Source organism: Capricornis sumatraensis, chromosome 9, assembly GCF_032405125.1.
Source record: "Capricornis sumatraensis isolate serow.1 chromosome 9, serow.2, whole genome shotgun sequence".
NCBI classification, from domain to species: Eukaryota; Metazoa; Chordata; class Mammalia; order Artiodactyla; family Bovidae; genus Capricornis; species Capricornis sumatraensis.
Window position 1 is genome coordinate 27,297,049 of NC_091077.1, and position 24,486 is coordinate 27,321,534.

The following is a 24,486-nucleotide window of genomic DNA, read 5'->3' on the forward strand; positions in this document are numbered from 1 at the left end:
GCCCCTTTCGCCCTCTGAGACGATACACATCTCATTCCTAAATTACCTGGCTTGAAGATGAGGACTTTTTCCTTTCAATCTTAGAGTCATTCTTGCTTTCAGTTTTACAGTCGCTTTTCTCATTTGCTAAAGGGCCACCATCGAAACTGGATTTTGACCTGAGGAAAGAAAATCCAGGGAGTCTATAAAATGAAATTTTTTATGCTACCCACTAATTTTATTACTACATCTTAATTATCACGCCAGCTCACAACAAAGCCTTTCATTGGTTTTTCTCTCCTAGATATCAGTGATCACTCAGTACTCTAAGGGCATTTACCCAGCATGTGATGTGGGTGACGGGGTGATTTCAGCAGCTGGTCATCCCAAACTGCAGAAATCATATCTTATGGAAGAAAGAAGTATTGATCGAGCTGTGAAAGTAATTATATCATCTCAAAAGTACTTCAAGCAGTATACAGAGTAGTACTGGAGGCCAATAATAGAAGCTGCAGCTCTAGTTCAATCCAGGAATATTTGGTTTCAAAATTTTGTCAATGCTTCACAAGTGTTAACTGAGTGAGGTGCTGCGTTAAATGCGTCAGAACAGACAAGACAGTCTTTATCCTTAAGGAGCCCGTGCACACATCAAGCATCTCTTTAAAAAGGCAGTATGTGATACAGCATCAAAACAATGCCTATCACAGGCGTTAGGAGGAGATACAGAGACGATAAGTCCAACAGCAGGTAAGAGAAGAGACCAACAGGACAACATGGGTTTAATATACTGGGCCTAACAGGATGAGCAGGAGCCGGGTATGAGGAAAAGAGAGACAGATCATCACAGAGTGGGAATAAAGAAGGGAAATCATGATAAAAAAGACCATATTTGGAAGTCCTTCCTTTGTTCTCATAAGGGCAGAGGTCAGAGCTCCCTGACTTCTTTCCAAAATGATTCCAGTCCTGCTTCTCCATTTGGGTAGCATCTGCATCTTCAACCATACAGCAAAACACAGCCATGTCAGTGTGGATTGAGTGCATGACTTTTAGAGGTATATGCATGAACAAATTTCGTGATACAATTATATAGACTTTTTCAGTTTCTTGGGGGGAATATGGCACATGAAATTTATGATTCCACAACAGGATTCTTTAGATCAAGGTGCAGTTAAAAACAATGTTTGGTTCAAAGTGAATTTAAGAAGACTCTTAAGCAATTGGGGTGGCATATGGGTGTGACACAGAAACAGAAATGAAGTTAGAAAGACTTTAGGCTCTGGTTTTCTCAGCTATGAGGCTATGGACCATGCAATGTTCCAGACCTCTGCCAGCCCCAACAGTTTGTGTCTAAGATACCTATCATTCAATTCAAGGCACAGAGATTTGGATTCAACTACTGGCCATTGAACCAATTTATGGATATAAATGCCTTTAGAATTCTAGGAATTACTTAAAAAGAAAAACAATTATGAGTAAACATTTGTACTCTACTTGAAAATAAAGCTGTTTTTACAAATGTCAAATTACCTATTATTTATATTAGTGACTAATTTGAATTTATCACCTCTATTGATTCAAATTAATAAATGTTAATGGTACTGTCAAGGCAACAATCAGACCTTTCAAAGAACTACGGGCTGTAAGCAAATGCGACAGAAGGGCAGCTGTGCCCTTGGTTTCAAGTGGCACAAGCAGAAGGGTTTGTCTGCACAGCACTGGCCTGAAGTAAGGGTGGGAGGGATGTTCATTTACACACATGATTTCTTTGTGCCTTTTCCACTTCTCACTTCTTACAAATGACTATGAGCAGGACCTGAAGCCTAGTGCAAAAATTTTTATTAAAAAATTCAGAACTTCCAGACAGTGAGAGCAGAGCCTTCAACCAAGTGCAGAGCTCTCTGCACTACACAGATCACACATTGGAGAAGTTTCACAAGCTCTGGTGCTTGGTGTAAGACGATGAGTGTACTAGTCTCATATAAAGCCTGGGGAAGGTGGAGTTACATGTGCATTTCAGAGCACCTGTGGCAGCCAGTCAATGGTGCTGAAAGTGACAAGAAACAACAGGCTTGATGTCTTTGCTGAATAAGGCAGGATGCTCTGACAGGAAAACAGCTGTAGAAAGAACGGTTGAAAGTGAGATGCATCAAAACAGACTTGCAGAAAAGATGGAGAGAGAATTGGGAGTGATAGAAAAGAAAAAGCAGGGGGCAGAGTAAAGACTTATACTTGGTCCTGAGTGAGGAATAGATTAGCAAGAAGACGTGCGCTGGGGTAGCCAGGAAGGAAGGGAAAAGTAGGAGTTATTGAATCATCCTTTAGCAGAGGCCCAGAGTCGTAGAAGGCAGCAGTTCTGACAGTTCTAATAAGGGGAAGAGAGCTATCATCACTCCACTCGGTGTAGATGAACGGCCAGAGTTACTTGTGATTGATCGTTGGCTTAACCGTTCTCCTTTAAGGACAGAGAAGCAACTTGAAATTCCTACTTCTTCCTTCCATGTGAAAAAAAGCACATAATTGGTACCCCTGAGAGTAATGGGAGCAGAGGTCCACGTCTCAAACCTCCTCTCTCCTTATAGCCCCATGATCAAACTGAGCCTGGTTTCCAGCACTGGCCCCAAACAGGCAGTGCACACCCTGCCCAGGGATCCCAGGCAAGGTTTTTTCCCCTCCTCTCATTTCTGCAGCTGTCAGGGAAGTGAGACAGCAGCTGTGCACACCCATAGGCTGAGCACACAATTCAGCCGGGGTGGCCTCATCACTAACCCTGCCAGTCTTTCCAGGTGCTTTCTAACTCTGTGCCAGAGAGGGGGCCACCCGGGCTTTATCACCTAGCAAAATCAGTGCTTAAGAAAGGGGCAGAAAGTTTGCAGAAGCCTGGTGCAGGAAGGAGAAGAGCTAGGAAGAGCTCAGAGAGAAAGCAGATGCCAGTGCCTGGATGTGAAGGAAAAACACCTCGCTTCTTTCTCAGGGGTGTTCCCTGCCTGTAGGAGAGCTTCCATCTTAGCCACCACCATAAAACTAGAAATACCAGCTCTTTCCAGCAACCCCTCCCTCTGAAAAGTCAAAAAAACGGAGGGGGTCATGTGAGGACTCACCGCAGGGAAATGGTTCTCTTCTGGTCCTGGGACTCGGCCTCGCTGGACGGGGTGGGAGACAGCGCTGCTGGTGACCTGCATACCTTCTTCTTCTCCTCCACACCATTCTCAGCCTCTGAGCTGGGGAAGAGAAAACGCTTCACCTTAGACATCCAGGGTGGGGAGCATGCAAAGACGATGACGTGATCTCACTTTTCTGAGAGTGGAATGATCTTCAATCCTGCGACAGGCTGAAGTCAACAAGGACAGCTGTGCCCTTCCCATCCTTCCATTCTGGCCTCTCTGCTGGTGCCAGAGGAGGAGGAGCTCTGGGTCATGCTGGCTTCAGATACACCTGCAGGTTTATGTGTGGGTAAATGTCCGGCTTTGCAGGGACTCGCAGGCTCCCAGGTCTGTGGCCCATGAGCCCTGTACTGCCCGGCTCGGCCCTGCCCAGCACGGAGGTGGCAGATCACCTGGAGGCTGGGAGGGCCTCCTGAACCTGCTCACGTGTGGCCTCCTGCCAGGTGTGAGTTGTCCCCCGGGAGTCCCCACCCGTTTTGTTTGCACTTACGTCACTTATCACCTTTTGTTGTAGTCCTATAGGACTTGGCTTGGGTGGTTGCTAATTTCACCAAGTGCCTCTCTCAGCAATTACTATATCTAATACACACCACCACCTAGGCTAGGTGGGAATTACTACCCCCATTTCACAGAGGAAGAACCTGAGGCTCTTACATGGTGAATTACTCGCCCCAGTTCATAGAACTGGCAGCTGTCTGAGTTGGGATTCAAACTCAGGTCTGTCCATCTGAGAGGTCTTTGTGTAGAAGGCCATTCTCAAATTTTTTTTCTTTGCATTCAGCCACCCTCCCAGTTCAGTTCAGTTCAGTTCAGTCGCTCAGTCATGTCCGACTCTGTGCGACCCCATGAATTGCAGCACACCAGGCCTCCCTGTCCATCACCAACTCCCGGAGTTTACTCAAACTCACCTCCATCGAGTCGGTGATGCCATCCAGCCATCTCATCCATCCCCCCAACCACCTATCTACCCTCTGAGCCCTCTTACTAGTTCTGTGATGTGGCAGCCCCAGGCTGGGGTGAAAATCTCACTGATCTTTATATTGACCTCAGGGTCTAGGACAGTGCTGGTATGTAATCACGCTTAATCGGCTTTTGGAAAACTTGGTCTGACCTTGGTGAAAGAGGGAGAAGAGGGGACAGTAAGTCAGAGGGCCGCACACTGAACCATTAATGGATAGAGGAGGGCCAGTGTGGTGAACACAGGAAAAAAGTTCCCACAACCTAGTCAAGGAAATTGAATAAACCAAAAAAAGAAAAAGAAATCCACTTGAGAGTCCCTCTTGAAGTAGGGAGACAAAGTGTGTGTGGAACTTCAATAATCCACTTCAGCATTCCTTCAAATATTTACCAAGTTCTCTGAAGGGTCAGATTCAGGCCCATCCTGCACAGCACCTTTGTGGACTCAGAAAGAGCCATGCCCAGTCAAAGGTACCCAGGAAAAGGTGCTGTCTGTCTGACTGTAGCCCTGTGGACACATGGCCTGCCCCTTGCTCTGGGCAGAAAGAGCCCAGTGCCAAGATGTAGAGGAAGCATTTTGCTTACTGTGGTCACTTGCCAATGTTGATCAATATGGGATTGACAATTATTGATTCTCTAATGTCTAAAGCGGAAGTGCAATTCATCTATGGGCCAATTCAATTTGGGGTTTTTGTTTACTCAAGGATGCTAAGGAAACTCAAGCAAGCTAATTCCTAACATTGGTGAGATGATTCTTGGAGGCACCCCTTATCCCAGAGGTCGTCTTGTCAGCAGCAGACTCTAACAGCTAGAATCTGAAAAGCAGAGACTTGCCTGTGCTTGAGTGAGGAGGGCGTAGGGGAAGAAAGAAACCACTTCCTCAGCGCCTCTCAGGCACTATAAAGTTACCGTCAGTGAAGCTAAACTCTCACTGACAAGGCAGATGAAATAACAGGTCTCACTTAAGTCATGAAAACAAGGAAATCAGTTTGAAAAACAAAACAAACAAAGCAGAAACAAGAAGATAAGGTTCTTTCAACGACACTGACTATAAGAATTAACTAAAAAAAAAAAGCCAAGTCAACGATCCTTTTCTCTCAACAAATGCTTGTTTACAGGTCCCTACTGGCCCTGCTGGTGAGACGGATAAATGAGTTTCAGTTTTAAGGAAGCAGAGAAGCAGGAGAAGATGCTGGGAACAGGGGATCCATCTTCACCTGGTATTAGCAGGTTATTTCTTCTCCAGTCTCGAACCCAATTTAAGCATCAGTTATGGGCCCTGAAAGCTTCTCAGTAGGGAGTTTCTGAGCAATTGCCATCTGATAGATAAGGGTGGCAATGCTTGGGAGATAAGACAGACATACTTATACTAACCAAGCCTGACTTTACCTGCTAGGCAATAGCATATGTATTACCAGCTACCACACTGAAACCAGTGATGGTTTCAATAATACACCGCCACACACTGTTACACAATCTATAAATTAAAAAAACAGGTTGACAATCCCTATCAACAGTCTGATATTCCTCACTTCCTAGACCTCATTAGTTTGATGATGAGTTGATTCAGACTTCACAATGTTTCAGAATTAGAATTTTTATGTGGAGTCCACTATTATTCCCCCTGGAAAGTCTCTCTCTGAGTTTAGAGTAAACTCAACACCTCTCTCCTGTCGTATCTATCTCCCAGGCTCTTTGCCTCTCCTGCTGAGGCTGTGTTGTACTCAGGCACCATCACATCTCAGTGATGATTAGGTTCTGTCTCAGGTGAATGATTATACTGTATCTCAGATACATGCAAACAAGTGCCTCACTTTCGTTCAGTCCAGGAAGCTGTGTTCCTTCCTAACTACAGTGATAAACCTGTGTTTGTCTCCCTTCAAGTTAAATTAGTCTAAGCTTGGGCATAAAAAAGGTCACTAAATTCCTTTATGGTAGTACCACTGAGATAGTTTTACATCCACTATCATTTAAAAAAGTCCCTGATTATCATTTCTCGAAACCAGTCTTGCCCAACAAAGGTTAAGAAGTGACTTGAAGATAGCATATGTTTCACCAGAAAATAAAGTCGTAGAAATCGGACGGTCATGATTAAGGTCAGGTCTGTGAAAGCACAGTGACACTGGAACCCTGTGCTGAAAACCAGGCTGCCCCTGGACTTGCCAAGATCTGTAGCCTCAGACTTGTTCCTAGTATGCTGCCTGCTTGGTGACCCCGTGGCCGGTGGGCAAGAGTGGCAGTACTTGGGAAGCAGAGCGATGGGCTGTAGGGACAGAGGAGGACTCTGGGGACCCCTGGGCAGCAGCCATACGGCAAACAGAGCATCACAGTAACCGCAGCAGAAAGCAGCATGGGGTGCACAAGGCGCAGGAGCTGGTGATGGAAATCAGTACCTCTCCAAGACCTCTCAGCCTCTCCCAAGTGCAAAGCAAACTCAGTCTAGTCTGGGAGCAAACTAGATTTTTGTAAGTCAGGAAGAATGGTCTGTCATTTACAATTCTGATGTAAGTATATCTTTATCTGGAAACTTTACATTGCATTTATCTATTGACATATTTATTCCTGAAGAGGTACTAGAAGCACAACAATACAAAGTTACAAATGGAAAAACAAACCTCCCTTGTGCCCACCCCTGTTTCGTGGTCACCCCGTTTCTCTCCAGAGGCACCTACTGTTCCCAGCTCCTGTGTATCCTTCCGGGGAATCTGAGTGCATACGAGTGTGCGTGTGTTTTAAGCACAAGTGATAGCATGCTACACTATACCCCTGACCCCTTTTTTTTCCAACTTACGATTCTTTGGTACTCTTTTCCTATTAGTACCCATATGGCTTCCTCATTCTTTTTAATGACAGCATAGAGTTCCACTGTAATGTTTAACAATAATTTAACCAGTTCCTTATTTATGGGCATTTGGGTGATTTCAGTCTTATCATAAATACAGACATTACTAAGAATGTCCTCGTATGTTATGGGTGAATACATCCATGGGATAATTTCCTGGAAATGAAACTGCTGTGTTAAAATGTACACAAAAAATTTTTTACAGTTACTGCCAAACTGCCTTTAGTAAAGGTTTTGTGACTCACACCCATAATATGTATGAGAGTTTACACATTTCTACCAAAGTGTTAAACTTAAAAGAATAATCCAGTGCCTAGCAGGTACCTAGCACAGAGAATAACAACTTTACCAATGACCAGTGTTAAAGTTTTTTTTTTTTAACTGTTAAAATTTTTGATCTCTACAAATGTGAGATTAAAAAAAAAAAAATCCCATTATCCTTTTGATTTGATTTACATTTCTCTTCTGATGAGTACGGTTGAGTGTATTTTCATATGTGTGTTCTTTATTTCCTGTTTTGCAAATTAGCTGTTTGTATGTACATTTTGCCAATTTTTCTGATGGGCTGCTGATAAAACCAATTCTGATCATAACTGCATCAGCAAATCCTTGGCAATATCCTAGAATTGACTTTTTAAATAAATAAACATTTAGAAAAGTTAAATGGATACTAGAGGTCAGCATAATGTTAAAATAAAACATTAATGACAAATTAACTTTTCCTTTTTTCTTGATAGGCTTACTGGCAGATTTCAAAAAGAAAAGCCAAAAATACAGTATTCTTTGGTTTCAGCAAAACCTGTGATGAAACCTGACAGGCTCCCAGTTCAGGATGGAGAACAGGAGCACAGATGTTTGCCTCTTCTTTCTGCGGCCTGTTAAATGAGAAACAATCATCCTGCTTACAATGATGGTGGGAGACTATCCACAGAAGAGTGATTTCCCCACGTATCTGGAAAATGAAAGCGAAGTTCAACATGAACTCGTGCGGCAAAGCAGAGGCAGTTGCATTTTAGAATTTGGGCATCCGTGGAAGACAAGAGAATAGTAACCTGTTTCTCAGAGTCCAATAAGGTGCTATAAGAGGAGGATGTAAGAAGTGTGGAAAACATTAAACAAAATTAAAGGTGTGTGTGTGGGTGCTCAAAATCGCTACCCATCCTCCACCTCACTACCACCCTCTGCCCGACCTCAACACCAAAATGTCAGATAGTCAGCTGCTCAGCTTGTGAGAAAAAAAAAATTTAGAAAGGTTGTCAATTTATTTTTTTAATATAAATTTATTTATTTTAATTGGAGGCTAATTACTTTACAATATTGTATTGGTTTTGCCATACATTGATGTGATGCCGCCAGAGGTGTACATGTGTTCCCCATCCTGAACCCCCCTCCCACCTCCCCCCATCCCATCCCTCTGAGTCATCCCAGTGCACCAGCCCCAAGCACCCTGTCTCATGCATCGAACCTGGACTGGCGATTCGTTTCACATATGATAGTATACATGTTTCAATGCCATTCTTCCAAATCATCCCACCCTTGCCCTCGAAAGGTTGTCAATTTAAAAAAATGAATAACTTAGCAGCAGAAAATCAGGGTACCTAGTTTGGAGGCTGAAACCCCAGAATAAATCCCTTCTCTTCTTTCCATTTTGAACAGAGTGGTCCCAAGCTAAGTACCAATTCCCTATCCATGTTCTACTGAACTACGCTAATTCCTCATCTGACCCCCCACCACCCACCAGTCCCTCATTCTTACATATGAAGTGACAGTGAAGGATTGCTAGACCCTTGAAGAAAATCTGAAGTCTCAAAGAAAAGGCCAGGATAAACTAACAAGAAGGTAAAACCCCTGGAAAACTGACTTCAGAGAACAAAAGAAAATAAACAAGCAAACAAGAAAAACAGAAACCCAAAACCTTCTAATTAATATCTTCTGAGAGAAGGCAGAACTCATAAAACAGACCACAGTATTATGCAAAAGGACTGAGTTCAAATCTTTAATAGCCTACGAAGCACTTGCTGATCTGCCCTCTCTGCCCCTCTGGATGCCTTTAACCCCCTTTTCTCAGTTTATGCTCCCACAAGAACATCTGTGCCCTGGCTGTTCCCTCTGCCTGGAGTGCTGTTGTCCCCATAAAGGGCACCACATGATTTTCTCGCTCCTTTCCTTCAGGCCATTACTCAAATATTACGTTCTCAAGAAACAACTGGAGTAACAGGTAAACTTGGCCATAAGGTACAGAATGAAACAGGTCAAAGGGTAATAGTTTTGCCAAGAGAACACACTGTTCATAGCAAACACACTCTTCTAAGAACACAGAGAAGACTCCACACATGGACATCACCAGATGGTCAACACTAAAATCAGACTGATTATATTCTTTGCAGCCAAAGATGGAGAAGCTCTATACAGTCAGCAAAAACAGGACCAGGAGCTGACTGTGGCTCAGATCATGAACTCCTTATTACCAAATTCAGACTTAAATGAAAGAAAGTAGGGAAAACCACTAGATCATTCAGGTATGACCTAAATCAAATCCCTTAAGATTATACAGTGGAAGTGAGAAATAGATTTAAGGCACTAGATCTGATAGATAGAGTGCCTGATGAACTATGGACGGAGGTTCATGACATTGTACAGGAGACAGGGATCAAGATCATCCCCATGGAAAATAAATGCAAAAAAGCAAAATGGCTGTCTGGGGAGACCTTACAAATAGCTGTGAAAAGAGAAGCGAAAAGCAAAGGAGAAAAGGAAAGATATACCCATTTGAATACAGAGTTCCAAAGAATAGCAAGGAGAGATAAGAAAGCCTTCCTCCACGATCAATGCAAAGAAATGGAGGAAAACAATAGAATGGGAAAGACTAGAGACCTCTTCAAGAAAATCAGAGATACCAAGGGAACATTTCATGCAAAGATGGGCTCAATAAAGGACAGAAATGGTATGGACCTAACAGAAGCAGAAGGTATTAAGAGGTGGCAAGAATACACAGAACTGTACAAAAAAGATCTTCACGACCAAAATAATCATGATGGTGTGATCATTCATCTAGAGCCAGACATCCTGGAATGTGAGGTCAAGTGGGCCTTAGGAAGCATCACTATGAACAAAGCTAGTGGAGGTGATGGAATTCCAGTTGACCTATTTCAAATCCTGAAAGATGATGCTGTGAAAGTGCTGCACTCAATATGTCAGCAAATTTGGAAAACTCAGCAGTGGCCACAGGACTGGAAGAGGTCAGTTTTCATTCCAATCCCGAAGAAGGGCAATGCCAAAGAATGCTCAAACTACTGCACAATTGCACTCATCTCATAAGCTAGTAAAGTGATGCTCAAAATTCTCCAAGCCAGGTTTCAACAACATGTGAACTGTGAACTTCCAGATGTTCAAGCTGGTTTTAGAAAAGGCAGAGGAACCAGAGATCAAATTGCCAACATCCATTGGATCATCGAAAAAGCAAGAGAGTTCCAAAAAACATCTATTTCTGCTTTATTGACTATGCCAAAGCCTTTGACTGTGTGGATCACAATAAACTGTGGAAAATTCTGAAAGAGATGGGAATACCAGACCACCTGACCTGCCTCTTGAGAAACCTGTATGCAGGTCAGGAAGCAACAGTTAGAACTAGACATGGAACAACAGACTGGTTCCAAATAGGAAAAGGAGTACGTCAAGGCTGTATATTGTCACCCTGCTTATTTAACTTATATGCAAAGTATATCATGAGAAATGCTGGGTTGGATGAACCACAAGCTGGAACCAAGATTGCCAGGAGAAATCTCAATAACCTCGGATATGCAGATGACACTACCCTTATGGCAGAAAGTGAAGAAGAACTAAAGAGGCTCTTGATGAAAATGAAAAAGGAGAGTGAAAATGCTGGCTTAAACCTCAACATTCAGAAAACAAAGATCATGGCATCTGGTCCCATCACTTCATGGCAAATAGATGGAGAAAGAGTGGAAAAACAGTGGCAAACTTCATTTTTGGGGGCTCCAAAATCACTGCAGATGGTGAATTCAGCCATGAAATTAAAAGATGGTTACTCAATGGAAGGAAAGTTATGACCAACCTAGACAGCTTGTTAAAAAGCAGAGACATTACTTTGCCAACAAAGGTCCACTGAGTCAATGCTATGGTTTTTCCAGTAGTCACGTATGGATTGAGAGGTGGACTATAAAGAAAGCTGAGCACCAAAGAATTGATGCTTTTGAACCGTGGTATTGGAGAAGACTCGAGAGTCACCTGGACTGCGAAGATATCCAACCATCCTAAAGGAAATAAGTTCTGAATATTCAATGGAAGGACTGATGTTGAAGCTGAAACTCCAATACTTTGGCCACCTGATGTGAAGACGACCCTGAACAAGAACAAGACCCTGATGCTTGGAAAGATTGAAGCTGGGAGGAGAAGGGATGACAGAGGATGAGATGGCTGAATGGCATCACTGACTCATGGGCAGGAGTAAACTCCGGGAGTTGGTGATGGACAGGGAGGCCTGGCGTGCTGCAGTCCATGGGGTCGCAAAGAGTCGGACACAACTGAGCGACTAAACTGAACTGAACTGAATGAGACCTATTTATGTAATCAAAGGGTTGGAAAATAGCATCAGGATACAGAAATTTGAAAAGAGAAAATGTAAGAGGGAAAAACAAGACATGTTTAAGCCAGGTACTTCTATATCAAATGAACAGGAATTCTAAACAGAAAAAAAAAAAAGGAGAACGTATTATGAAACAAAATATATGAGTGATAAAGAGGTCAAAGAAGAGGTCAAAGAACTTTTTATTCTAAAAAGTTGGGAGTAAAATTAACTTCACAAGATATTTTGGTCAGGGTGTTTTCTTTAAGAGGCAAATGCATGAAAATAGGAAGGAGAAAGTGATATGCAGAAGAGAGGCAAGCAGGGAAGTAAGTATAAATGAGTTGACACTTATGTTCCATCAAAACAGGAAGCTGAGAGAGAAAGCAGAGAATTAGTAAGTAAGAAAGAACAGGATGCATATATTTTTATAGATAATGAAGTTAACACTACCACTAAAATCAAACACAGTTAAAAGTTATTGGGGAGGCAGATGAAAAACTTAGCAGTTTGTTTTTTTTTTCTGGAGTAAGGCAGCAGAAAGAAGCAAATTAAACTGTTAAGTTTGGTTCTTAGTGAGAGAGGGCTGTGTTTAGACTTTATTTAGTTGGCAGTGGGGATTAATCAAAGATCTCTAGACAGAAGGGATGAAACGATGAAGATGAGATGTTACTCAGTGCTTACTCTTCTGGCACATACAAGGGGCCGGATGATACACATGCTCATGGAGGGTTACACTTGCATCAATGTACAAGAACAGGGAATGGGCGCAGGTGGGGGCTGGAGACAGTGAGAACACAGAGAGGCAGATGGGGGAGGAGCGTGACCTCCAGAGAGGCAGACACTAGAGAGATAATTGAGAGAGAACACTGGGTCGAGTGGGAGAACAAGCAACGGGGAGGAACATCCAAGAGAACCCAAAGCACCACCAGGGCTAGTTACAGGGAACACAAGAAGAACTGCAGTTTTGTGGGAGTGATTTTGCAAATCTAGTTTGCCATATAATAGACATATATTGGTAGCAGGTAAAAAACTATATATGAAAACCAGCAGAGCCCAGAGAACAACAACAAAAAGATACTGTCCTCACAGAGGAAGGTTTCTGTCAGTTGGAAATGATTTCTGTTGAGTCCCAAGCACACCGCCATAGTGCGTGAAAGTGAAAGATGCTCAGTCGTGTCCGACTCTTTGTGGACCCCATGGACTATACAGTCCATGGAATTCTCCAGGCAAGAATACTGGAGTGGGTAGCCTTTCCCTTCTCCAGGGGATCTTCCCAACCCAGGGATCAAACCTAGGTATCCTGCATTGCAGGCAGATTCACCAGCTGAGCCACAAGAGATGCCCAAGAATACTGGAGTAGGTAGCCTATACGTTCTCCAGTGGATCTTCCCGACCCAGAAATTGAACCAGGGTCTCCTGCATTGCAGGCAGATTCTTTACCAACTCAGCTATCAGGGAAGCTCTAAATCTTAGCTGCAATATCAGGGCTGGAGGAATGGCTGAGCACAGACCACCAACTGGCCCCAACATGGCCCTTTCAGCTGGTTCCATGAACAATCATATGATTCATTCCTACCTTTATACCTACTCCCAATTCTATTTTCAGCATTACTCGTTGAGGCATAGACTTGGATTACTGTGATATTGAATGGTTTGCCTTGGAAACGAACAGAGATCATTCTGTCGTTTTTGAGATTGCATCCAAGTACTGCATTTCAGACTCTTGTTGACTATGAAGGCTACTCCATTTCTTTTAAGGGATTCTTGCCCACAGCAGTAGATATAATGGTCATCTGAGTTAAATTCACCCATTCCAGTCCATTTTAGTTCACTGATTCCTAAAATGTGGATGTTCACTCTTGCCATCTCCTGTTTGACCACTTCCAATTTGCCTTGATTCATGGATCTAACATTCCAAGTTTCTATGCAATATTGTTCTTTACAGCATTGGACTTTATTTCCATCAGCAGTCACATCCACAACTGGGTGTTGTTTTTGCTTTGGCTCCGTCTCTTCATTCTTTCTGGAGTTATTTCCCCACTGTTCTCCAGGAGCATATTGGGCACCTACCGACCTGGGGAGTTCATCTTTCAGTTTCCTATCTTTTTGCCTTTTCATACTGTTCATGGGGTTCTCAAGGCAAGAATACTGAAGTGGTGTGCCATTCCCTTTTCCAGTGGACCACGTTTTGACAGAACTCTCCACCATGACCAATTGGTCTTGCGTGACCCTACATGGCATGGCTCATAGTTACACCAAGTTAGATAAGGCTGCAGTCATGTGATCAGTTTGATTAGTTTTCTGTGATTGTGGCTTCCTGGTGGGAGCCAGCACGGGAGATCCCACCGATGCAGGACTCGAGGGACTCCCTGGGCCATCCCACCCATGACAAGGTCATGTGGAAGAGTCCTGATAAGCAAGGCCTCAGGACTCGATGGACCCCCTGCAGCTGCTCGAGCATCTACTGCAAAACCAGAATCTGTCTGTCTTACTATTTTATGTTTTTCACCAACTCTTCTGACATTAACAGGGGGCTGTTCCCGACCACCTTTCTCTGGAAAGAGTTAACTTAGGGCTTTAGTTAATAAGTCTGGACAAGATAAGAGTGTTTCAATTCAAACCCCCTGTTAGCATTCTAGCTTACTTGGCAGGTTTATCCAGACTCTTACAACATTGTTAAGCCAATATTTGCTGCCAAGTTCTCACATCCTTTATCCACTGTGTTCCAGGGAGTGCATATAGTCAGGATGTAGAAAAAACAAGAGCAGCCTTAGCATTAGCAACATTAGGCTTTGAGTTACTAAGTTCTTTCTTTGCTGTAACCTGGTGAATCTTTGCTCCATAAAAATGTAACTGTACTTTAAGGGTGACGCAGGCTAGGAATTTAAGAAGAAACACTTCAAGGGAAAAGTATTGTTCTGGCTGACCAACCTTTATCAAAAAGAGGTCATAAAATATCAACAGGCCTCCAGGCCAGAAGATAATGTACAAAAAATAAGACTCTTGCAGGAAGGACCTGGTATCGATAAAAGTTAATACTGATGGAATGCTGAGCTGACTCTGCATTTTTCACCTTGCTGTATGTACAACTCAGGGTATAAAAGCCCTCTCTGAAAATAAAGTGACGGGCCTCGCTCACTGAAGCTTGGTCACCCTGTGTCATTCCTTCCTTATCTCTTTCTCTATCTTTCTTCATTTGCCGACATTGTCCATCCTGAGGATATCCCTGGACTCTGCTGAGGCTGGACCTCGGGAGCTTCCCAGGTGGCTCAGATGGTAAAGTGTCTGCCAGCAATGCGGGAGACCCAGGTTTGATCCCTGGGTTGGGAAGATCCCCTGGAGAAGGAAATGGAAACCCATTTCAGTACTCTTGCCTGGAAAATTCCATGCATGGAGGAGCCTGGTAGGCTACAGTCCATGGGGTGGCAAAGACATGACTGAGGGGCTTCACTTTCACTTTCTTTCTTTTTGTGATTATGGTTTTCATTCTGTCTGACCTCTGATGGATAAGGATAAGAGACTTATGGAAGCTTCCTGATTGAGGGGGACTGAGGGGGAAACTGGGTCTTGTACTGATGGGTGGGGCCACACTCAGTAAATCGAATCCAATTTTCTGTTGATGGGCGGGGCTGTGTTCCCTCCCTGTTGTTTGACCTGAGGGTAAACTATGGTGGAGGCAATGAAGATAATGGCTGGTACAGGCAATGCTGCACTCAGTGCCCCCAATCCTGCTCAGGGGGGCCACCAGTGACCCACGCCTCCACTGGCGACTCTTGGACACTCATGGGGAAGTCTAGGTCAGTCTCTTGTGGGGTCACAGCACCTTTCTCCTGGGTCCTGGTGTGCACAAGGTTTTGTTTGTGCTGTTCAAGACACACAAGATTTAGAAAAGGCAGAGGAACCAGAGATCAAATTGACCCTTTGGATCACTGAAAAAACAAGAGAGTTCCAAAAAACATCTACTTCTGCTTTATTGACTATGCCAAAGCCTTTGACTGTGTGGATCACAACAAACTGGAAAGTTCTGAAAGAGATGAGAATATCAGACCACCTGACCTGCCTCCTGAGAAATCTGTATGCAGGTCAGGAAGCAACAGTTAGAACTGGACATGGAACAACAGACTAGTTTCAAATAGGAAAAGGACTACTTCAAGGCTGTGTATTGTCACCCTGCTTGTTTAACTTATTTGCTGGGAGAAATATCAATAACCTCAGATACGCAGATCATACCACTCTTATGGCAGAAAGTGAAGAGGAACTAAAGAGCCTCTTGATGAAAGTGAAAGAGGACAGTGAAAAAGCTGGCTTAAAACTCAACATTCAGAAAACAAAGATCATGGCATCTGGTACCATCACTTCATGGCAAATAGATGGGGAAACAGTGGAAACAGTGACAGACTATTTTTTGGGGCTTCAAAATCACTGCAGATGGTGACTGCAGCTATGAAATTAAAAGATGCTTGCTCCCTGGAAGAGAAGCTATGACCAACCTAGGCAGCATATTGAAAAGTAAAGACATTACTTTGCCAACAAAGGTCCATCTAGTCAAAGCTATGGTTTTTCCAGTAGTCATGTATGGATGTGATTGTTGGACTATAATGAAAGCTGAGCGCTGAAGAATTGATGCTTTTGAATTGTGGTGTTGGAGAAGACACTTGAGAATCCCTTCGACTGCAAGAAGATCCAACCAGTCCATCCTAAAGGAGATCAGTCCTGGGTATTCATTTTAAGGACTGATGTTGAAGCTGAAACTCCAATACTTTGGCCACATGATGTGAAGAACTGACTCATTTGAAAAGACCCTTTTGCTGGGAAAGATTGAAGGTGGGAGGAGAAGGGGATGACAGAGGATGAGATCGTTGGACAGCATCACTTATTTGATGGACATGAGTTTGAGCAAGGTGTGGGAACTGGTAATGGACAAGGAAGCCTGGCGTGTTGCAGTCCATGGGGTCGCAAAGAGTCGGACATGACTGAGTGACTGAACTGCACTGAACTCTGTTTTACTTTTCTTTCAAAGCCTAAGGCAACTCACATAACTTCAAAATGTGTTCAAATATTAAGATTTTGATTTTTAAGGAACAGAAGCCCAACTCAAACTGGCGTGTTTTTATTTTTTAAAAAGCCACCCACAGGGGCTTCTGTCACTGCTTTAAGATGAAGTTAACAGTAGAGAAGAGCTGCAGCTGCAGACATGTCCCCTCAACCTTGGAGACACACAGCAGTGATCTCCAGGGTCTCCCTCTCCAAGTCTTCTGGGCCATCAATGCCCCATTCATCCCCCTGAGACACTGCCTCCATTATGTCATGCCCCTATTCCAGAACTAACAACGGCTTCCTATTGAGATCAGAATGAGGCATCTGGATGTGAGTCAAGACTCTCCAGAGTTTTGCAGCCTCTCTCTACTTTCTAAAATGATTCCTCCATTCCAGCCGTGTTGGTCCTCTCACCATGGTGGTTTAGTTTCTAAGTCGTGTCTGACTCTCGCAACCCCGTGGACTGTAGCCTGCCAGGTTCCTCTGTCCACAGGATCCTCCAGGCAAGAATACTGAAGTGGGTCGCCATTCATTTCTCCAGGGGATCTTCCCAACCCACAGATAGAACCAGGGTCTCTGCATTGCAGGCGGATTCTTTACTGATTAAGTCACCAGGGAAGCTCATAGCCTTGCTTATGTGTTTCATCCTTTTTCTGGGTATGGCTCTTGGCTCGTCTAGCCTAGACTGTCCTTTCTGCTCCTTCCTAACAAGCCACAACTATTCATTGCCCCATGCCCAGGACATGTCCCTTTTGATAGTAGCCCCTATCTCTTTACCTCTAATGTCTGGACATAAAAAAAATTATGTAATTAATATTCATTGATTGGACAGTTTTGAGTATGTATAGAGTTCAGAACAATAATCAGCACTGGAAAAGGGGCTTGCGCTTAAATTTAATCTCAAGAACTATGTACAAAACTCATTTCCAAGTGTGATTTTAAATCCTGTTGGAAGAGGACCAGGCTGAAGGTGGAAGAGGGGAGAAAGAAAGTCATCCTTTCCTTTCATTGATTCAGCATTGTGTGCAAACTTATCTTTCAAACTGATCATTAGTTAGGTGAGTAATAATTTGAAATATATGAAAACTGACTGTCTTCATTGTTGGAAGAAACAATTGTAAGCAAAATCATAATCAAACTAAATAACTTCTTGACAGTGGTATTCTGAGGCCAAGCACAACTGGAAAACAACAAAAGAAAGTGACGAGAAAATGCATCAAGGAGACAGCAATTGACTTTTCCAATTTCCAGGAAAGGTAGATTGATGCTGCTGATAGCTCTGTTCTGTTATTTATACCCTCAGCATGTAAACAGGATTTTGTATAGTACATTGCTCATGCTAACAAAGTTTCTAAAATATATATATCTCCTTCAAACTAATAATCTTCCCAGGGGCAAAGACTTTAAATATTTTTTTGTATTTATATCTCTACTCTTGTTTTGAAAGTGTTCTTCCACCAACTGACACTTTTAATATACCTAGGATACGTTAAAGGAAATCTATTTAATTAAGGCTTTGGCCAGAAGGAAGTGTTTGGGAACAACCTAGATTTTTAAAAGTGTAATGAGAAACTTACCAAAACAGAAAGATAAGAATGAAAATTTCAGGTAGGGCATGAAATTCAGGAAACTGCCCACTCCAGTATTCTTGCCTGGAGAAGTCCATGGACAGAGGAGCCTGGCGGCCTACAGTCAGTGAGGTCACAAAGAGTCACACACGACTCAGCAACTAAACAACAACACAGGATTAACAAATTTTCAGCTATTACGGCAAATATTCCAAAAATCATAAATATCAAATAAGATTGGAAATTACTCAGGTACTGTAGATTCAGTCAGTTCAGTCACTCAGTCGTGTCTGAATCTGTGACCCCATGAACTGTAGCACGCTAGGCCTCCCTGTCCATCACCAACTCCCGGAGTCCACCCAAACCCATGTCCATCGAGTCAGTGATGCCATCCAACCATCTTATCCTCTGTCATCCCCTTCTCCTCCTGCCTTCAATCTTTCCCAGCACCAAGGTCTTTTCAAATAAGTCAGCTCTTTGCATCAGGTGGCCAAAGTATTGGAGTTTCAGCTTCAACATCAGTCCTTAAAATGAATACCCAGGACTGATCTCCTTTAGGATGGACTGGTTGTATCTCCTTGCAGTCCAAGGGACTCTCAAGAGTCTTCTCCAACACCACAGTTCAAAAGCATCAATTTTTCGGTGCTCAGCTTTTTATATAGTCCAACTCTCACGTCCATACATGACCACTGGAAAAAACACAGCCTTGACTAGATGGACCTTTGTTGACAATGTAATGTCTCTGCTTTTTAATATGCTGTCCAGGTTGGTCATAACTTTCCTTTCAAGGAATAAGAGTCTTTTAATTTCATGGCTGTAATCACCATCTGCAGTGATTTTGCAGCCCAGAAAAATAAAGGCAGCCACTGTTTTGCCATCGATTTGCCATGAAGTGATGGGACTGGATGCCATGATCTTAGTTTTCTGAATGGCAAACCACTTCAGTATTCTTGCCTTGAGAACTGTAGATTAAGCACACACAGAAGAAAACTAAACCCACTGTCAAAAGAACCCCATTAAAATCCAGAATATAAAAATAAGTTAAGATCTCTATTTTGGGTTTTTCAGAAGTAAGTGTAATCCTTCTCACAGCAGATCAGTTTGGAACCCCATTTGAAAGGAACAGGGGATCAAGAACTGGGAGGATGAGGATTGCAGGCAAAGTCATAAAAACTTTACAGTATGCAAAGGAGGAGAAAAAAACAAAAGAACAAGTGCTTTGTATATCAGGAATGCCAATGAGAAGGAATCCATAGTGTTAGAATCTGGGAGGTGAGTAGGACTACAAAGAACTGAGTGTCTGAGGTGCTGTCCTTAAGCCTGGAGGGATGAGGGTGCAGCTGAGCAGAGGAGTTCTGAGTTTGCAAGAGATTAACAGAGCCCTGCCATGGTCTCCTGAAATGAGGCTCAGCTTTATGAAAATGCTACTCCTAAGAAGATTGATGTGTATATTCTGATACACGGGTGCTGGAAGAGGATCATGTTAGGGAGTTCCATTTTAGAGGCACTCTTCTGGGAAAGAGAAGGAATGAGGACCAGGTGGTAAATGGGAAAAGGAAGAGGAGGCAGAGACACCCCAAAGGGATGGAGTCTTAGTAAACTGCATTGGTAGAACAGTGTTTTATGTTCACGGAAATTCCTTTTGAGTTAGACTTCCTTTCTCTTGTTACCATACCTACAGTAATAACTTTTATCTGGAGAGCAACAGAGAGACAGAATGTACCATGCCAGAAATGCATGTATTTAGCCAGAAGGGAATATTTGACCAATGAATAGCATAGTAACTTTTAAGGTTAAAGAAAACTGTAAAAGTACAAGGCCATTTAGAAGCCGACTTGGGAAGAGAGAAACATTTGCTTTGTTTTCAGGAATCCTGGTCCCTGTGGAGACCAGCTGTGCTCCTCTGGCCCTTAGCTATTGCAGGAGGTGTTTGGACTGGAAGCATTAGAGACATGAGCTGTCTTCTACTACCCTGGCGCCCATCTGTGATGACTTAAGTGTGTTCTTTCCTCTTATACCCTTCATTTCCTAGAACTCTCTATCTTTCTGTTTCACTTAGGGGAGGAGGAGAAAAGATCAAACGCGAGAGAGCGGAAAGACCAAGGTACGTAGGCATTGCAGCAGAGTTAAAAGTTGCCACAAGAGTCCAAAATAGTACCAGACAGCCATCTAGAAACTTATTTCTCCTTTGATCCCCCCACTTAAAACTGGCAGAAGCACTGTCTCACTGTCCTGTATTCTGATCTCAAGGTGCAGAACTACATGTGGATGAGGACAGCTCGGGATGGAGCACACAGGAATTTCCCAGAGGTCACTGGGAAATGCCACATCATCCCCAGTGAAGAAAATGGACATGGGACTTTATGGATGTCACTACCACAGATGAAAATTCTCTCTGCTTGAATGCTAGATAGTATTACTGAAACTCAGGATTTCTTCCTAATGAAAAAGTAATGGGACTCCATTTCTAAAGAAGAGAAAGACTATCGCATTTTAAAAAATGGGAAAACTCTATATTAAACAGTTTTCTGTAAAAGGCTTTAGTTTAACCAAAACACGTCCAAACTAGATATACTTAGGGGAAGAATAGTTCTTGCTACCCTATGGCGAAAATAAAAGAGTACATTTTTAGTTATTTCAATATGGAATTCCATAATTATATAATATATATGATATAAGTAGTATATATCAGACTATTATCATAAAATATAAAAAGAATACATATTATATGCTGTATAATATCATGTATTATATAATATATAATTGATATATATATCAAAATATGGAAGAATTGTAGAACTAGCAACTCTGTTGAAAAGAAATGCTTATAACTGTAATTAATGTGTTTATACATAATAATGAGTACCTCTTTCAAGGAAATAAACAGCAAAAGTCTAATAAATCTTATATCTGATATCCTTATTTCCTATCCTTTATCTCTCCCACTACATATATGCATTTTTTCTACCTGTGCTTAAACATATATTGCTTTGGAAAACATCTATTCTTGGCCCCTCCCCTCTTCCTGGCCACACCCTCCTGGTGGATTTTCCAGATGACTTTACACTTGCATTGTTCTTAAAGAGCATCCCCGCCCACACCACCAGGCCATACTGGTCCTCATGCCAACCTTATGAGGCAGGTATGTAAGACAGGTGTTATCCATATTTCACAAATAAGGAAACTAAGACGAAAGCCTTGAGTGACCAAAGAGCAATCTGAGTGACTGGAACCTCCATAGTTCTAATACTTTGACTATCCGTCTCCTACCAAAGCTAGTCAGACACCAAAACCTGTGGATTTTACGTCCTTGACATATTCCAGTTATGACCCCTCCTGCTCTTTCCCAGTTCTACTGGGTTAGCTAGGGTCCTCAGTGTTTCCTGTCCAGACCCCTAAACTTCCCCACCTCATCTGAATGATATCCAACACTTCCTCCTTCCATCTGTGCGGAAGATCACATTGTCCTGTGATCTTTGAAAAGCCCAAATATACTATAATATTCACATCATCTCCCCAACCTCACCTCATTTAAAAGCCTTTTTGTTCTCCACTGCCTACAGCATAAAACTGAAGTTGAGTACAGGAGGCATTCTGCAATCTGGAGCCTCCTCACTGGCATTCACCCTCTTGCCATGTTCTGTCCAGCCCTGTGCTAGGGCTGCCCAAGCCTTGTTTCATGGTTCCGGCAAGCACTGGTCATCTTCCAGGATTGAGCTCTGGCTGGGGTCTCCTCCTACAGGAAGCCTTCCCCAGTCCTCTCTGTGCCCTGAGGACCAACCCTCTTTTACTTAATGACTCTCCCCAGTACCCTAAAAGGTATGACTGCCATGGAAGCTGTATGCTTTAATACAGGGTTCAATAATTAAGAACGGGTTATTATTTGTTCACCTTTACTCTTAGACCGTAACCCCTGGAGGGCACGGCCTGGGTATTATCTCTGTGAGGGGGGACTCTATTCACTTCATGCTCCTTATATCACAACTGAGACCAGGTATCTTATTTCTAGCCCAGAATCCTTTTTAACCATACAGACCTTAGAAACAGCAATAAGAAGCGATATACTCCACTGTGAATTCCTGGACTCAGGAAAACTGGCATGGGAAAGATCAGGGAACTTTTCTGCTGGAGGCTAGGTCATATTTGGCAAACTTAGACTAAAATTAATCGAGAGCAGTTTCAGTGAGGCCATGGCCTGCCTTTCCAAGCCTGCCAGACAAAGATCTGACAAACTGAACCTGCAAATGTTGGGGGCAGAGAAGAAACATTTCCATTGAGGAAGCTTCACCATTCCTTCCTCCCAAACTGGGTGAAAGGTAATGAAGTCAGCCTTAGGAAGGGCAAATGAGCTGTCATACAGCTGGGAGGGGCTGTTACACCTTAAGTGGCTTTACTTTAAGAGTTTAAAGGGTAATGCTTGGTTATTGCAGATTCTAAGAAACAGAAAGAGAACAGGATTGCTTTTCTTCATTTTATACCTCTGAACCGGATTAAGGCTCAAGGAGAGGAATCAATGCTGTGACTTTCCAAGAGTAACCCAATGCATGGTTTCTGGGAGTGGCATCTTCATAAGGGGTATTTATCATATTTCAGTGTCTTAATAAGGGTCTGACTTTCTCATCTCCACACCAGATCCTCCCTTCCACAGCATGTGTTATAAGCAGCACTGTACAGAGCTGCTCTCAGTCACATCAAACTTGATTTTAGAAAACACATTCTGTTTTTATTTTTAAAAAAAGGGGGGGTGGAAATAAAGGAGTTTACATGAAGCTAGGTGGCACTGACAAGAGGAATAGTGGCAATTTTTGAAGATCAGGCATAGATTTCATCAGAAAAACTTGGACTCTCTACTTTTTGGTGTTAATAATTTACATCATGTGTTGTGCTGTGCTTAGTCGCTCAGGCAAGTTCGACTCTCTGCGACCCCATGGACTGCAGCCCACCAGGCTCCTCTATCCATGGGGATTCTCCAGGCAAAAAAACTGGAGTGGGTTGCCATGCCCTGCTCCAGGGGATCTTCCTAACCCAGGGATCGAACCCAGGTCTCCCGCATTGCAGGTAAATTCTTCACCAACTGAGCCACCAGTGAAGCCCAAGAATACTTAAGTGGGTAGCCTATCCCTTCTCAGGGGATCTTCCTAACCCAGGAATCGAATCAGGGTCTCCTCCATTGCAGGCAGATTCTTTACCAGCTGAGCTACCAGGAAAGCCCAATTTACATCATAGCTGAGTAATTAAAGCTACCCTTTCACTTACTTTCATAAATGATTGCAAAATTTTCCAACCACCTACTGTGAAAATTTTATGAAATATAGTAGGCAGAAGAATGATTATCTACTCATAGCTCAGGTGAGTGTCTTGTTTCAGCTGTATCTCTGTCCATTCCTCCCACTTCATATTTTTGTGCAACAAATGACCACATTATCTTCACATCTGTAATTAATACATAGCTGTAAAAGATAAGCACTTTTTCAAAAAAGATCAACACAATACCAGTAATACTCAAAAAAGGATTAATTTAGTTAACTAACTGTAATTAACAAAAAACATGTGAAATCTAGCTGTTCTTCAGGGAAGGTTTTGGCATTACAAATTATTATTTTTTAGAATAAGCACATTATTATTTCAGGGTGGAAGGCAATTTCTTTCTTTCTTTTCTTTTTTCACCATGCTGTTCAGCATGTAGGATCTTAGTTCACTCCCTGACTAGAGATTGAACCTGTGCCCCCTACAGTGGAAGCACAGAGTCTTAACCACTGGACCGCCAGGGAAGTCTCTAGCATTTTGAATTATTATTGAAGAGTAGCAGAGCATGCTACCCTAAGAGATGTCAATTTAGTTATTCTATAATGATTTTGAGCTACTTTTAGGTAACTGAAGAACAGCAAATGCCAGGAGGGGCTTTCTCTGAATGTCTCCTGTCTGCCTAAAGACAGATTCTCCCAGAGGAACTCAATTGTCATAAATCCCCTCCCCAAGTCTCATCAACCAGGGAGGACTGACTTCATCAGAGAGGAGACTAGGAGCTTACACCACACCCAGACAAATTCTGTCACAACTATAATACCTCCCCTTTATTCTATGGGCCCTTGATCTTTCCTAAAAATCATTTACTCTCTCCTCTTTCTTTATTAAGATGGTATTTAATCCCAAATTCTACAACCACCTGGAGTTGTTCCTTTTCCCCTGGGGGATCTCCCAGGTAAACATGAATTCTACCTGTTAATAAAGTTATCTTTGCTTTTCTCTTGTTAACCTGGCCTGTATTTTACGTGTCTCAGAACCTATATATATAGCTAAGAACTCAGAAGGGTAGACAGAAAATTATTTTTCCTGCTCTCCAGTATTTAGGAC

At 42.7% G+C, this 24,486-nt stretch overlaps 1 protein-coding gene across 4 annotated transcripts in view; it reads right to left on the reverse strand.

Annotated features, from left to right (window-relative positions):
• The window catches only part of GRAMD2B (GRAM domain containing 2B), a 135,337-nt gene that overhangs the window by 26,069 nt on the left and 84,782 nt on the right, over positions 1-24,486 (reverse strand). For all 4 annotated transcript variants that reach the window (XM_068979641.1, XM_068979640.1, XM_068979639.1 and 1 more), the window contains exons 2-3: positions 3,078-3,197; positions 47-158 (exon numbers count right to left, since the gene is read on the reverse strand). In XM_068979641.1, the coding sequence (XP_068835742.1) occupies positions 47-158; positions 3,078-3,197 (232 nt within the window). The remainder of the gene's footprint in view (positions 1-46; positions 159-3,077; positions 3,198-24,486) is intronic.